The sequence below is a fragment of the Mus musculus genome, chromosome 12 (genome assembly GCF_000001635.26).
Source record: "Mus musculus strain C57BL/6J chromosome 12, GRCm38.p6 C57BL/6J".
In the NCBI taxonomy this organism is placed as follows: domain Eukaryota; kingdom Metazoa; phylum Chordata; class Mammalia; order Rodentia; family Muridae; genus Mus; species Mus musculus.
The window spans coordinates 114,478,808-114,492,500 of NC_000078.6; the positions used below are offsets into that span (position 1 = coordinate 114,478,808).

At 37.5% G+C, this 13,693-nt stretch overlaps 1 pseudogene, 2 gene segments (V, D, J or C) and 1 further gene; all 4 read right to left on the minus strand.

The window, feature by feature from the left end:
• The window catches only part of Igh (immunoglobulin heavy chain complex), a 2,751,187-nt gene that overhangs the window by 1,220,040 nt on the left and 1,517,454 nt on the right, over window positions 1-13,693 (minus strand).
• Ighv10-1 (immunoglobulin heavy variable 10-1) lies at window positions 200-644 on the minus strand. The segment is given in 2 exon segments: window positions 200-510; window positions 599-644. Coding segments are annotated over 2 exon segments (357 nt in total).
• On the minus strand, window positions 2,808-3,109 carry Ighv1-3 (immunoglobulin heavy variable V1-3; annotated as a pseudogene). Its single transcript is given in 1 exon segment — window positions 2,808-3,109. A coding segment is annotated over 1 exon segment (302 nt).
• Ighv1-4 (immunoglobulin heavy variable 1-4) lies at window positions 8,329-8,622 on the minus strand. The segment is given in 1 exon segment: window positions 8,329-8,622. A coding segment is annotated over 1 exon segment (294 nt).

Genomic DNA, 13,693 nt, shown 5'->3' on the forward strand with positions numbered 1-13,693 from the left:
TACTTGTAAAGATGACCCCCCTGGCTCCAAAGACATCAGATAGAGAAAGAGCCCAGACATAGCAATAAAATATCAATTATGTCTGCATCTTCATCTGAGCTGATCTTGTCTCTGTGTGTACGAAGCACCCCCTGCTGGTCATGGGTGCCTGAACTGGAGGTTTGTGTCTAGGCTCACACTGAAGATTCCACACTGTGTGTCTCACACAGTAATACATGGCTGTGTCCTCAGTTTTCAAGTTGTTCATTTGCAGATAGAGCATGCTTTCTGAATCATCTCTGGAGATGGTGAATCTGTCTTTCACTGAATCGGCATAATATGTTGCATAATTATTACTTTTACTTCTTATGCGAGCAACCCATTCCAAACCCTTTCCTGGAGCCTGGCGGACCCAGTTCATGGCGTAGGTATTGAAGCTGAATCCAGAGGCTGCACATGAGAGTTTCAATGACCCTTTAGGCTGCACCAATCCTCCACCAGACTCAACAAGCTGCACCTCACAATGCACACCTGCAAACAGAGAAAATCTTGATCAAGAAAATGTCACACATGTCCACAGCCACTCTCCCCTATGACTACTCAGGCACATACTAATTACCTTGATAAAAAACAACAAAGAAAACCCACTTCAGCCCCAACAGCATGTTCAATGTCATATTGTCAGTGCTGAACACTAAAAAAGAAGACAGGGCTAAAGTTCTCTGCCTAAATTTCAGGGTTAGGGCTGTGATGGTTTTAATGATCAAAGGAAGGCCCTATTTGCATATCTTCCTGCTATATCTTATGCTCTGCTGTGTGAGCCTTTGGGACAGCAATAAATGGCACAACTGAGAGAAATACAATAACATTACCATGATTTCATTAAAATATTTTTTTTTCATTATGTGTTTGGAATAATATTTCTACAGCCTTAATTTGTATTTGTCCTTTTTTAACATTAATTAGTTTTGAAATTTTATAGGCATTATCACTTCGAAAGATAACAGATGCCATCCTAGACTGTTATACCCTGCAAAATGTCAATCTCCATAGATTGAGGAAACAAGATATTTCATTTCATTTCTGAACATAGATTTCCCAAATGTAAGAGCACTCATATTCGTGAAAGAAATGCTACTAAAACTTAACACATTAAACCCCACAAAATGTAGTGAGAGTCTTCACCAACCTCACTCTCACCAACTGACATTTCATTCAGAAATGAAGCAGGGATGTAATGGAGTTCAGTCATTAAAGCTCAAGTGGACATAATAGATGTCTACATAGCATTTCACACAAACACACAATAATATACCTTTCTCCTGGCACCTCATGACTCAAATGAACCTCATAAGTATGTACAGAAAATTTCATCTTAACACAAAAGAGTATAACTTTCTCTTGGCACCTCATGGAATATTCTCCAAAATTGGCCATATACTTGACTACAAAGCAAGTCTCAACAGATAACAGAAAGCCTCAATAGCCATTTGTATCATATCAGAACACTGTGGATTAAAGCTGGACTTCAAGAACAAACAAAACAACAACAACAACAACAAAAAAACAAGCAAAAAGATTAACAAAAGAAATAACACAAAGCCTACAAACTCAAGGAAACTGAAAAACTCTCTACTGGATAAAACATGATTCAAGGGGGAAATAAAAATATGAAAGACTTATAAGAAACCAATTCATTGAATGAAAAACATACTGAAACTTATGGGACTCAATGTAAAGAATGCTAAGAGGAAAGTCTCATCTGTGGATGCCTTCCTGGAGAAATTAATGAGATCATATAGCATCTAATTTAGAGCACATCTGAAATCTCTAGAACAAAATGGAGCACAAGCATCCAAAAGAAGTAGATGGCAGGAAATAATCAAACTTCAGGGCTGCAATCAATAAAACAAAAACAAAGAGAATAACGAAAAGAGTCAATGAAACAAGGAGTTTTTTTTTTTGAGAGAGAGTATTAACAAGAATAAAACCCCCCATTCAAATGAACTCAAAGTGAGAATATTGAAATTTTCAAAAATTAGACAGTGGAGCACAATAACAAATATCAAAAAATCACTAGGTCTTGCTTAAAATACCTATAGGGATGGGAAGGAGGGAGCCAGATTTGAATGTCAAGGTAAATTTGCAACTGAGTTGCTGTTAACAAAGCACTAGCAACCTGGTGCATTTTTATTCATACAAGTTTCACAGAACAAAGAAAGACTAACAATTGTCCAAGTGGTACAGAATATATCTGGCTTGTATTTATATGTCCAAGTTCAGTCACAATTAGATGTTACAAATAGAATGGAATATTCTTTTTTTTAATGAGACCTAAATTTGAATTTAAAGACTCTAAGGAATGTAACCTCCAAATCAGTCACATTTCATCAATGACCTCGATATCACAGCATGCTTTTACTCTGACCATGTTTGTTTGCTATGACCACTTATTTTCACTCTGACAATACTTGTTTAAAAGCACTCCAGGCAAACAGAAAATATTGGAAGCAGTATTTTTAAGAATAGCAAATACTACTACCAAATTTCTTTTATTATACATTTTATCACCTACACTATAAACCAGACAAATGTATCCTAGCCACTTTGTCTTATTATTTTCTATTCTCCCAGATGTATACACTTATGAACTTCTGTTTTTAAACTACATTTTCAAAGACCACTAAATTAATATATATATAGTATAACATGAAATATTATACTATAAGTATATAGTATAATAAAAAGAGATGTTGAATCTATAACCCATTATTCTGGCCATTCAGTTTGTCAGCTGTCTCTGTTTAATCTGCATCAATTATACTGTTTGAGTTACGTCATGGGGAGATACCCCAAGAAGATTCCTGGAGTAATGGATGTGAAATTCCATGTAGGCTGTGCTAGAGGATTTGTCTGAAGTCAGTGTGGTCTTATCCCTGAAGTTGTGGGCATAGCCAGGATGGCCAATTCCACGATAAATATATCCAATCTAGTCTAGGCTATTTCCACGATTCTGCCCTATCCGGTGCATATAATAGTTGGTGAATTTGTAACCAGAAGACTTGCAGGACTACTTCTCTGAGGCTCCAGACCTCCCAAACTCAGTTCCAGACTGCTGCAGCTGGACCTTGGAGTAGACACATGTAGAAAGAAAGGCAGAGAGGGTGGCATTGTCATCTCTGCCTCTTCCTCTTTTTCACAGAAGGAATTGTAGAGCCCCATACCTGCTTTCTTCTCCATTGCTGAACATTAAGCAGAGGTTGAGCTTGTTACCTAGAGTGCATAATTGTTGGGGAATTACATGGAGACATTGGTCCTGTTGAGCATTTAATGTAGAAATGTTGGTCTTGGTGGGGATTAACCTAGAGACTGGAGCTGACTCAGGGATTTTTTTTGGAGGACAACAAGGAGACTAATGCTAGGTAACAGTCTTAGTTTACCTGAGTTTAAGCTAAGGTAAGGTTGTCTAAAATGGAGTCTGAACTTGTAAGATTTGGCCTCACAATAAAATGTTAGTATATCTACAGAAATATAATGTAAAGTTAATATTATTGACTCATCTGTTGCTGAGTCCTCTATAATCGTTCTCACAACATTTAGCAGTCATGAATATCTACATTGTTCCTTACACCCTGCAGAGAGAAACTTCTTAATCAAGGCTGAGAGTAGCGCTATTCTCTCATATAAATGTAAGTATTTTTATAAGGCAGTTTGCCATCTTGAACTTTACCAATACTACCACATTCTACTAGAGCCTGTGTCATTTCTAGCCTTGGGCATGTGACCGTGATTATTTGGTATTAAATTTTTTCTAAATAGTGGAATACAAATCGAATTACACAGAAATTGGACACTACAAAATGCCAGGCACTAGTGGATACATCTAACCTGAAGGCTGATATTGTAGGCTTCAAAGTCAGGCACTACACAGTATTGCTGATGCCTTTTATCTCCCTGCACCCTTCACAATACCTACCTATTCCAGAAAACCTTGTGAAAATAGAGAATTTGTAGTTCAATTCAAGGGTTTTTTACCCTATGGCCTGCAAATAAATTCCTTTGATAAAGAGGCCAAAAGTTTCCAGTGGAAAAAGGACTGCATTTAACAAATGTTGCTGGCTCATCTGCCAGTCATCATATAAAAGATTGTAAATCGATCCATTCTTATCTCCTCATACAAAGCTCAATCAAAAGTTGATCAAGAAATTCCACATAAAACCACACACACACTAAAACTAATAGAAGAGAAAGTATGGGAGAGCCTTGAACACAGGAGCACAGGGGGAAAATTCCTGAAAAGAACACCAATGCCTTATGCTCTAAGATCAGCAATAGATAAATGTGACCTCATACAATTTGCAAAACTTCTGTAAAGCAAAGGACAGTGTCAATAGGAAGACACAGCAAGCAAAAGATTGGGAAAATATCTTTAACAACCCTAAATCCAATACAGAGCTAATATCCAGAATATATAAGGAACTCAATAAATTAGACTCCAGAAAACCAAATAACCCAATTAAAAAATCAGGTAGCAGTAAACAAACAATTCTAAACTGAGTAATCTCAAATGGCTGAAAAGCACCTAAAGAAATGTATAACATCTTTGGTCATCAGGGAAATGCAAACCCAAACAAGCCTGAGATTCTGCCTTATACCAGTCAGAATGACAGAGATCAAAACTCAGGTGACAGCAGATGCTGGCAAGGATGTGGAGAAAGAGGAATGCTTCTCCACTGCTGGTGGGATTGCAAGCTGGTACAACCATGCTGGAATCATCTGGCTGCTTCTCAGAGTATTGGAAATAATTCTACCTGAGGACACAGCTCTATCCCTCCTGGTCATGTGGCCAAAAGATGTTTCAACAAGGACACACAATCCACTATGTTCATATCAGCTTTATAATTTATAATAGCCAGAAGCTAGAAAGAACCCAGATGTGCCTCAACAGAAGAAAAGATACAGAAAATATCGTACATTTACTCAGTAGAATACTACTCAACTATTTAAAACAAACGACTTCATGAAATTCCTAGGCCAATGGAGGGAAATAGAAAGTGTCATCCTGAGTGAGGTAAACCAGTCATAAAATAATACCCACGCTATGGGTTCACTGATAAGTGGATATTAACAACAACAACAACAACAACAACAACAACAACAACAACAACAAAAACTTGGAATACCAACAATAAAATTTACATACATTTTGAAACACAAGAACAGAAGAAGAAGGAAGACCACAATATGGAGGCTTCAGTCCTACACAGAAGGAGGAATAAAATAATCATAGAAGGTGGAGCAGGGGAAGAATCTGGGAGGGAAAGAGGAGGCAGAGGGAAAAGGAATGAAGGATCAGGTGTGGGAGGATACAGGAGAAGTACAAAGGGTTAGGAATTTGAATGGAGGTTTGTAACAGTAGATGAGTGGGAAACTTGTGTAGCCACTAGAAAGTACCAAATGCCATGGAGCCAAATGGTTCCTAGGACTCAACAGAGATGGCATTCCCTGAAATACCCAACAAAGACTAGAGAGAAAATTAAAAGACTTTATTCAGTGAATAGGCAGGACCCCAGTTGAAGGATTGGGCCACCCACCCATCTCAAAAACACTAATCCAGAATAGCTTCTGTCAAAAAGAAATGCAGGAACACAGAGTGGAGCAGAGACTAAAAGAAAGGCCATACAGAGACTACACCACTTAGGGATTCATTACATATACAGACACCAAACTCAGATACACTTGCTGATAAAAAGAAATGCTTGCTGACAGGATTTGGTATATCTTTCACCTGAGAGGCTGTACCAGACACTAACTAATACAAATGCAGATATACACAGCCAATTATTAGAATGAGCATGGTGACCCCAATAAATGGGACCTGAGGGTGTTTGTAACACCATAAGAAGAACAACAGTATAAAAAGCCAGATTCCTCAAAGGATCCCACCACTAAACCATCAACCAAGGAGTACTCATGGAGGGACCTATGGTCCCACTGGATATGTAGCAGATGATTGCCTTATGTGGCATCAATGGGAGGGGAGCAGCCCTTGGTGTTATTGTGTCTGGATGATGCAGCTTAATGGAATGCTAGACTGCATATGCAAGAGTGTGTGTGTGGGGGGGTGTTGTAGAACGGTGTAGAAGCAGGGGGAATGAGGTAGGCATAGAGGGTTTGTGGACAGGAAATTGGGAACTGGAATAATATTTGAAACATAAATGCTTAAATAACCAATAAAATGTAATGATTTAAACTTTGAAAACTACTATTAAAAACTGGTTAGGAAAATTAGGAATTCAAATTATTAACCACAAACCTATAAAAATCAAACTTGTAATCTTGATAGGTACTAGTTTAGTAATTACAGAAATAAGCTTATTTTGCCTCATGTATGTGTTTCCAATGTTAAACAGTAATGAGCTAGAAATAAGCAACATTTGTCTGTTCTGTTTTGATATAGTTTGGAAAATAGATGGACTTCAAATTCTTCAGAGGCTTACAGAATATATCATTTAAGATGTTTTAAAAAAAACTCTATTCATTGTAGTGAGACATATCAGCTCTTGGCAGGATCCCCATTCTATTTCAAACAAGATCACAGGTAAGGAAGAACCTCTACACAGACTTTGTTTCAAATATGTCAATGGTATCCTGTAGAGAAAAAAGAAAACAACAACAAAAGCTCAAAACAAACAAACAGCAACAAGGACAAGAAAGAGTCAAAATTAAATAAAAGAGGTCTTCCATTAATGTTAACAACACACTATTCAAACTGTGGACCAGAAAGACAAATTTCCAACTTTCCAAGGCAAAGTTGGCCAATCCATCATTATTACTGCTTCACAGAAAAATCTACTATATTACATATTCTCAGATTATAGGCTGAAGATGGACACCCCAAATATTTAAATAAATATTGAGATCACTAATGGCTGTTGTTAGTAAACATGAGAAAAAGGATTTGAGAAAAGTTATTAAAGAAGAAAAACTTAGAGAAATTTTGGAATCTGATAAAATGTAATTGAATGTATGGGTTTTTAATGTTTAACTGTAGAAACAAGGAACTTGTATGTATAGGAAGAGATTATGACCATACAAGTTTACGACAAGGTTTGTTGCCTTCCTGAAGGCAAAATAAGTGGTTTTCTGGAAACATAATATTATTTTGTTCTTTATAGGTTTGGAATATAAATAGGAATTGTTTTGAAGCAAGGGTTCAAGACAGAGACACCACGAGGAACTCATCCTGGCCCTGGTAAACTGTGCCCCCTTCTGAACAAACTTGTCATACCAGAACTTTACTGATAGACTGCCTTTGCTTAAGCCAAGTGACTGAACAATATTCTAAGAATCAAAGAAAAAGGACAGTGGTCTTATGCCATATATAAATGAAATATAGGAAAAAGAAAGGAAGAATTTAGTAGGGATTACAGGTTGAACTTTGAGGAAAGTCAAGTTTGATATAGTAGGCAGCAGGAAATAATTTTGACCTATGAAACTTATGCCACACTGAAAGAAAATCAAATTCAAATAGGGTCATCCTGTCTAACATTATTATACCTGCAAGGCATTATGACAAAAACTTTAGGAAGAAGATACTGAATTTAAAGAAAATTTATTTTATTATAATTTCAACTTTTAGTTCTTATAAACTTGTTTTTTGCTTTCTTTGTTCCACTTTCAATATTCTTATATAATCAAGGAAATCTTTAGAAGGAAATATATTTTGCAGACAGTAATTGATGCATAAAATTTCTGAGGAAATGATTTTATGTGTAAATCAAGCTTGTAAGAGACAACAGTAGACAGAGTAGGAAAAGCCCTGCTCCGATATGCGTCCTCTCTGTCCTACCTATCTTGAAGTGAATGATGTCCAGTGTCTGATCCTTCCTTCATTTTGCTGCTCCTGTATTCTCTCTTATTCCACACCCTGCCATTGAACAACACTGCTCCCTGGCAAAATTTGTTTTATACTTTATCCACACCTCTTTCAACAGATGTGCTAGTCTCTCATAATCCAGAGATATTTGTTATTGCACACCATCATGGATTTCCCCTTTTGATTGTTTTGTTGAAGAAGAAACATACCAATAGATGTAGTAAAAAGATTAATAAGGTATTGTGCATGGCAGGCTGATCTTAAATCACGACCACCTTTTTCTTAGATGTTAATTTACGTAGTTGAAAAATGCGCTGTAAGAGTGTAAGGAGTATGCATAAAAATTAGTGCCCAAAATGATTATTTTTCATCAAGCCTACAGGTTAATCTTTTCTGTATTCTCAGTCCCAGGGAAGCTTCCTGCTCTGCTAGGGTTTCTGACACAGTCGGGATGTGGTTGCACCACTGTGTCTTGCACAGTAATAGACTGCAGAGTCCTCAGATGTCAGGCTGCTCAGTTGCATGTAGGCTGTGCTGGAGGATTTGTCTGCAGTCAATGTGGCCTTGTCCTTGAACTTCTGATTGTACTTAGTATAACCACTGCTAGGATTAATGTATCCAATCCATTCCAGACCCTGTCCAGGCCTCTGTTTTACCCAGTGCATCGTGTAGCTAGTAAAGGTGTAGCCAGAAGCCTTGCAGGACATCTTCACTGAGGCACCAGGTCTTGCCAGTTCAGCCCCAGACTGCTGCAGCTGGACCTGGGAGTGGACACCTGTGGACAGAAAGGCATAGTAGGTATCACTGTCACCTCAGATTCTGTTTCCTCTTCAGATTTTGAACTGGTGATCCCCTTACCTGAAGTTACTGACAACAGGAAGAGAAAGATCCAGTGCCTTTCCATGTTGAGTCAGAGTTTTCTTTGTCTGTGGAGAGGACACTGATCGTATTTTTTTTCCCGGGTGTTCACAGCCTTGTATTTATTGTCATTAGACTCAAGTAATTTGAATATTCATGAGCAAGATACTTCTTAGATAAGAATCTATTCCAGCTGGAGAAGAAGGAAGGAGAAGGTCAAGAGTGGGGCACCAGGGTGCTGAGGTTACTAAAACTCAATATGTACCCCATACACCTTCCTTGAGCCCTGTGCAGAACTGTGCATATAACACCAGAGAGTGAACTCCAGACATTTCTGGCCTGATATTGTCCATCCTCAATGGGACAATGTGAACAGATTGATTTACAGATGGAGTTTGTGATTATTATGAAATTGATGCGAATTTAGAATCCTCTTTAAGATGCATGCTATTGATCTATGCATTTCCAACAGAGTAAAAACTGTAAAACTCACTCAAATGACCAAATCATAAAATACTTCAGAAATATTTACACATCAATGGTTATTGTAGCAGTATCCTCAATAACTAAATTTTGGAAATAAACTATTTCATGTTTGTGAAAAGGGGATTTCAACATTTATGAAACTGTATGAAGTTAGAACTATCTATATTAAATGAGACCCTCTCAAGGACATACATAATTGATGATACTATCAGTATTAGCTCATAGAATGCATAGTTACATGCAATTATGTATGAAAATACATGATAATGTGTCAGTGAAAATTTTTAGTTGAATAGTTAGAGAATATGTGGGGCAACAAAAGGATGGGTAGAAGTTATGTTAGAAATAGGTTCCATTTACAAAATACATTTGTGGGAAAATTCTAAATATATGTAAAATTGTTATTTCTATATTTCACATGGATTTGAATTAGGAAGTAATTGGTCACTATGTAACAATCAGACACTAGGGAAATCATCTTACTTGAAGGCTGATAGTTTAGAGGGCAATCTCTGGTCCTGCATGAATTCACTGATGTCATTCCTCTTCCTTGAAGCTATATAACACTTGCCTGCACTAGATAACCTAGAAGGCGGGGAGAATTTGCTGATTAGTTGAAGGTTGGTTTCTCTGATTACTGCAACCAATGTCCTTAGCTAAAAGTCTAAAGCTAAATTCCAAGAAATTCTATTGTCCAATTTCTCCTCAGTCACATGATGAGGAATATAATTACAATATACATGAAGATAAATGACACCAAACCCAGACAAAACTATGGATGGCAAGCAGTGTTTGCTAAAAGAGCCTGATATAACAATCTCCTGAAAGGCTTTACCATAGCCTGACAAGTATAGGTGTAGATACTCACAGTCAATCATTGCATTGAACATGAGGACCCACGTGGAAGACTTAGGGAAAGGAATGAAGGAGCTAAAACCATCAAATGGAAAAAAGACAGCATTTTCAACATATCCTGCTGGTTCAACAGGTGGTCAGCATGCAGAAGAATGAAAATCAATCCATGATCAAATCTTATCTCCTTATACAAAGCTGAAGTTCAAATGCATCAAGGACCTCCACATAAATCCAGATACATTGAAACTAAGAGAGGAGAAAGTGGGGAAGAGCCTCAAACACATGGGTACAGGGCAAAATTTCCTGTACTGAAAAGCAATGGCATATGCTTTGAGATTAAGAATTGACAAAAGGGACCATATAAAAGAACAAAGCTTCTATAAGGCAAAGGATACAGTCAATAGGACAAAAGAGGGACCAACATATTGGGAAAAGATCTTTCCTCACCCTACATCTGATAGAGGGCTAATATCCAATATATATAAACTGCTCAAGAAGTTTGACTTAAGAGAATCAAGTACCCTTTATAAAAATGGGGTACAAAGCTAAATAAAGAATTGCCAATGGAGGAATATCAAATGCCCGAGAAGCACGTAAAGAAATCTTCAACTTGCTTAGTCATCAGGGAAATTCAAATCAAAACAACACTGAGATTGAACCTCATATCAGTCAGAATGGATAATATAAAAAAATATAATCATGTGGCAGCAAAAGCAGGCAAATATATGGAGAAAGAGGAACACTCCTCCATTATCAATGGGATTGCAAGTTGCTACAACCACTCTGGATATCAATTTGGCACTTCCTCAGAAAATTGGACATAGTATTACCTGAGGACTCAGGTATATCCTTCCTTGGTATACACCCAAAAGATGCCCCAAAAGAACACATACTCCACTATTTTCATAGCAGCCTTACATATAATAGCCAGAAGCTGGAAAGAACCCGGATGTACTTGAACAGAGGAATGGATACCAAAATTTTGGTACATGTACCCAAATGGAGCACTACTCAGGTATTAAAAAGACAATGACTTCATAAACTTATTAGGCAAATGTATGGAGCTAGAAAATATCATCCAGAGGGAGTTAACCCCACATGATATGCACTCACTGATAAGTGGATATTTGCCCAGATGTTAGGAATACCCAAGATACAACTCATGGACCATATGAAGCTGAATTAGAAGGAAGACCAAAGTGTAGATACTTCGGTCCCTCTTAGAAGGGGTATGACAATACCCATGGGAGGAGATACAGAAACAAAGTGTGGAGCAGAAACTGAAGGAAGGGCCATCCAGTTACTGCCCCACCTGGGAATCAATTACAGATACAATTTCTAAACCCAGACACTGTTGTGGATGCCAAGAGTTCATGCTGACAGGAGGCTGATATAGCAATCTCCCAAGAGGATCCGTCAGTGCCTGACAAATACAGAAATGGATGTTCACATCCATCCATTGAACTGAGCACAGAGTCCCCAGTGAGGAGCTAGAGAAAGGACCCAAAGAGCTGAATGGTTTTGCAACCCCATATAAGGGACAACAATATGAACCAACCAGTACCCCTAGAGCTTCCAGGGAGTAGACCACCAAGCCAAGAATACACTTGAATGGATACAAGGCTTCTGTGCATGTGTACCAGAGGATGGCCTTGTGAAATTTCAATGAGAGGAGATGCTCTTGGTCCTGTGAATGCTTGATGCTCCAGTGTAGGGGAATGCCAAGACAGGTAAGTGGGAGTGGGTTGGTTAATGAGCAGTGGGAGGGCAGATGGGATAGGGTAGTTTTATAGGAATAGGGGGTAACATTTTAAATGTGAATAAAGAAAATATCTAATAATATAGGAAATAAATAAATAAATAAATAAATAAATAAAGCTTAAAAAGAGCAAGACATACATATCTGTGAACTATTTACCAAAGAATCTTTATGATTTTGAGTTTGGAGACATTACATGTCAATCAAGCAGGAGCAAATCAGTTAATATACTTTAGAAAGACAACCCCACCAAGGAAACTGTACTTCCTGAAAAGCCACCTCAACTTTCTACTGGTGATTTTTGGCTCTATTGTGCTCCCTTCTGCTTGTAACCTCCCCTGCACGGAGATTTATTAAGGTTTACAATGCAATTAAATGATCTAGCTTAAGCACTAACACATCCCTGTTACTTCAGTGTTCACAGATCTCAGCTTAAAGTATAAATGGATCTAGTTCATGTAGGGAAAAATACTTATACACTAGAGATTTTATGTTGTGTCAATATTACTATATATCTCTATCAAAGTCAGGTTCCTCATTGATGACAGTTTTATCCAAATCTAGCAGTTTCCACTTCTAAGAAGGTAATGACAGGAGACAGCAAGCACTTTCCTGTTTTCATCAGATTACACCTGATGCAGAGCACATGTGTGCAGGGCCACAAGGAGTCATGGGCTCATATGCACCCACACATGTGTCCATGAATGAATTCCTGGGACATGCATATATACTTGTCAACAGAAAAAAAAAGAAAAAAAACAGACTCTTATAGGCTTCTTGTTTTTTGTTTTAGTCTTTTCAGTCCGTATGACTTTATGTTAGTTGATATTGTGTGTTTTCTTGTGGTATCCTTGGCTTATTGACTCCAGCAATGTTTCCTTCCAGTATTTTATACCCACTGATTTTTGTTGAATTATTTTATTCCTTGCCAATCATGTATGCTTCTATCATAGTTCTGTGATCTTTCCATCTTCTGCCTCCAGGCCTCCTATGCCGTGTCAGAGGTGGAGTCCCTTCCATGACATGGGTCTCCGTTTAGACCATTCATTTATTGGGGACTCTCATGATTTTCCCTCCATCTTTACCACAGGACTTTTGCAAGCAGGACAAATTGTATGTTGATGGGTGTGTAAATGAGTTGGTGTCCTCATCTGTCCATTGCAAGTCTTGTCTGGTTACAGAAGATGGCCAGTTCAAACTCATATCCCATTTACTAGGGGTCTTAGCTAGGGTCACATTTTTAGGAATTTCATTTGCCTTAAGTTTGCCCCCAGAAATTCTCCTCAATTCAAGTTTTCTAATTCAGTAATTTCTATCTCCATTCTCCAAAATGACTGGTTCTCCTATTTACCATCTCCAATGGCAATATTGGCTCTATTTCCCCTTCCTATGTCAATAATGTGTTACCCCTTGGACCCTTCTTGTTTTTATGCTCTCTGTGTCCAGTTTGAGAATAGCAAAACTATCTCTTACTTTACAGCTAGTATACACATACCAGTGAGTACATACCATGTTGGTTTTTCTGGTTCTGATTTTCCCCAGTTTGATTTTTTAATAGTTCCATCCATTTGAAAATTTGTTCTTTTTATTAGTTTTACAGATGAGTAATTTTAGGTTGTATAAATATATACATTTTTTCTTTATACATTCATTGGTTTGAGGACATCTAAGCTGTTTTCTGTTTATTGCTATTAATAATAAAGCAACTAGTAGGATGAATTTTCCTTTGCCTCTGTTCTAAGAAATGATATGGCTGGATCTTGAGGTATATATATATATATATATATATATATTTCCTATTTTCTGAGAAACTGCAGAATTTATTATAAAGTGGCTAAAAAGTTTGCTATCCATAGTTTCCAGCTATGGATAAGTGC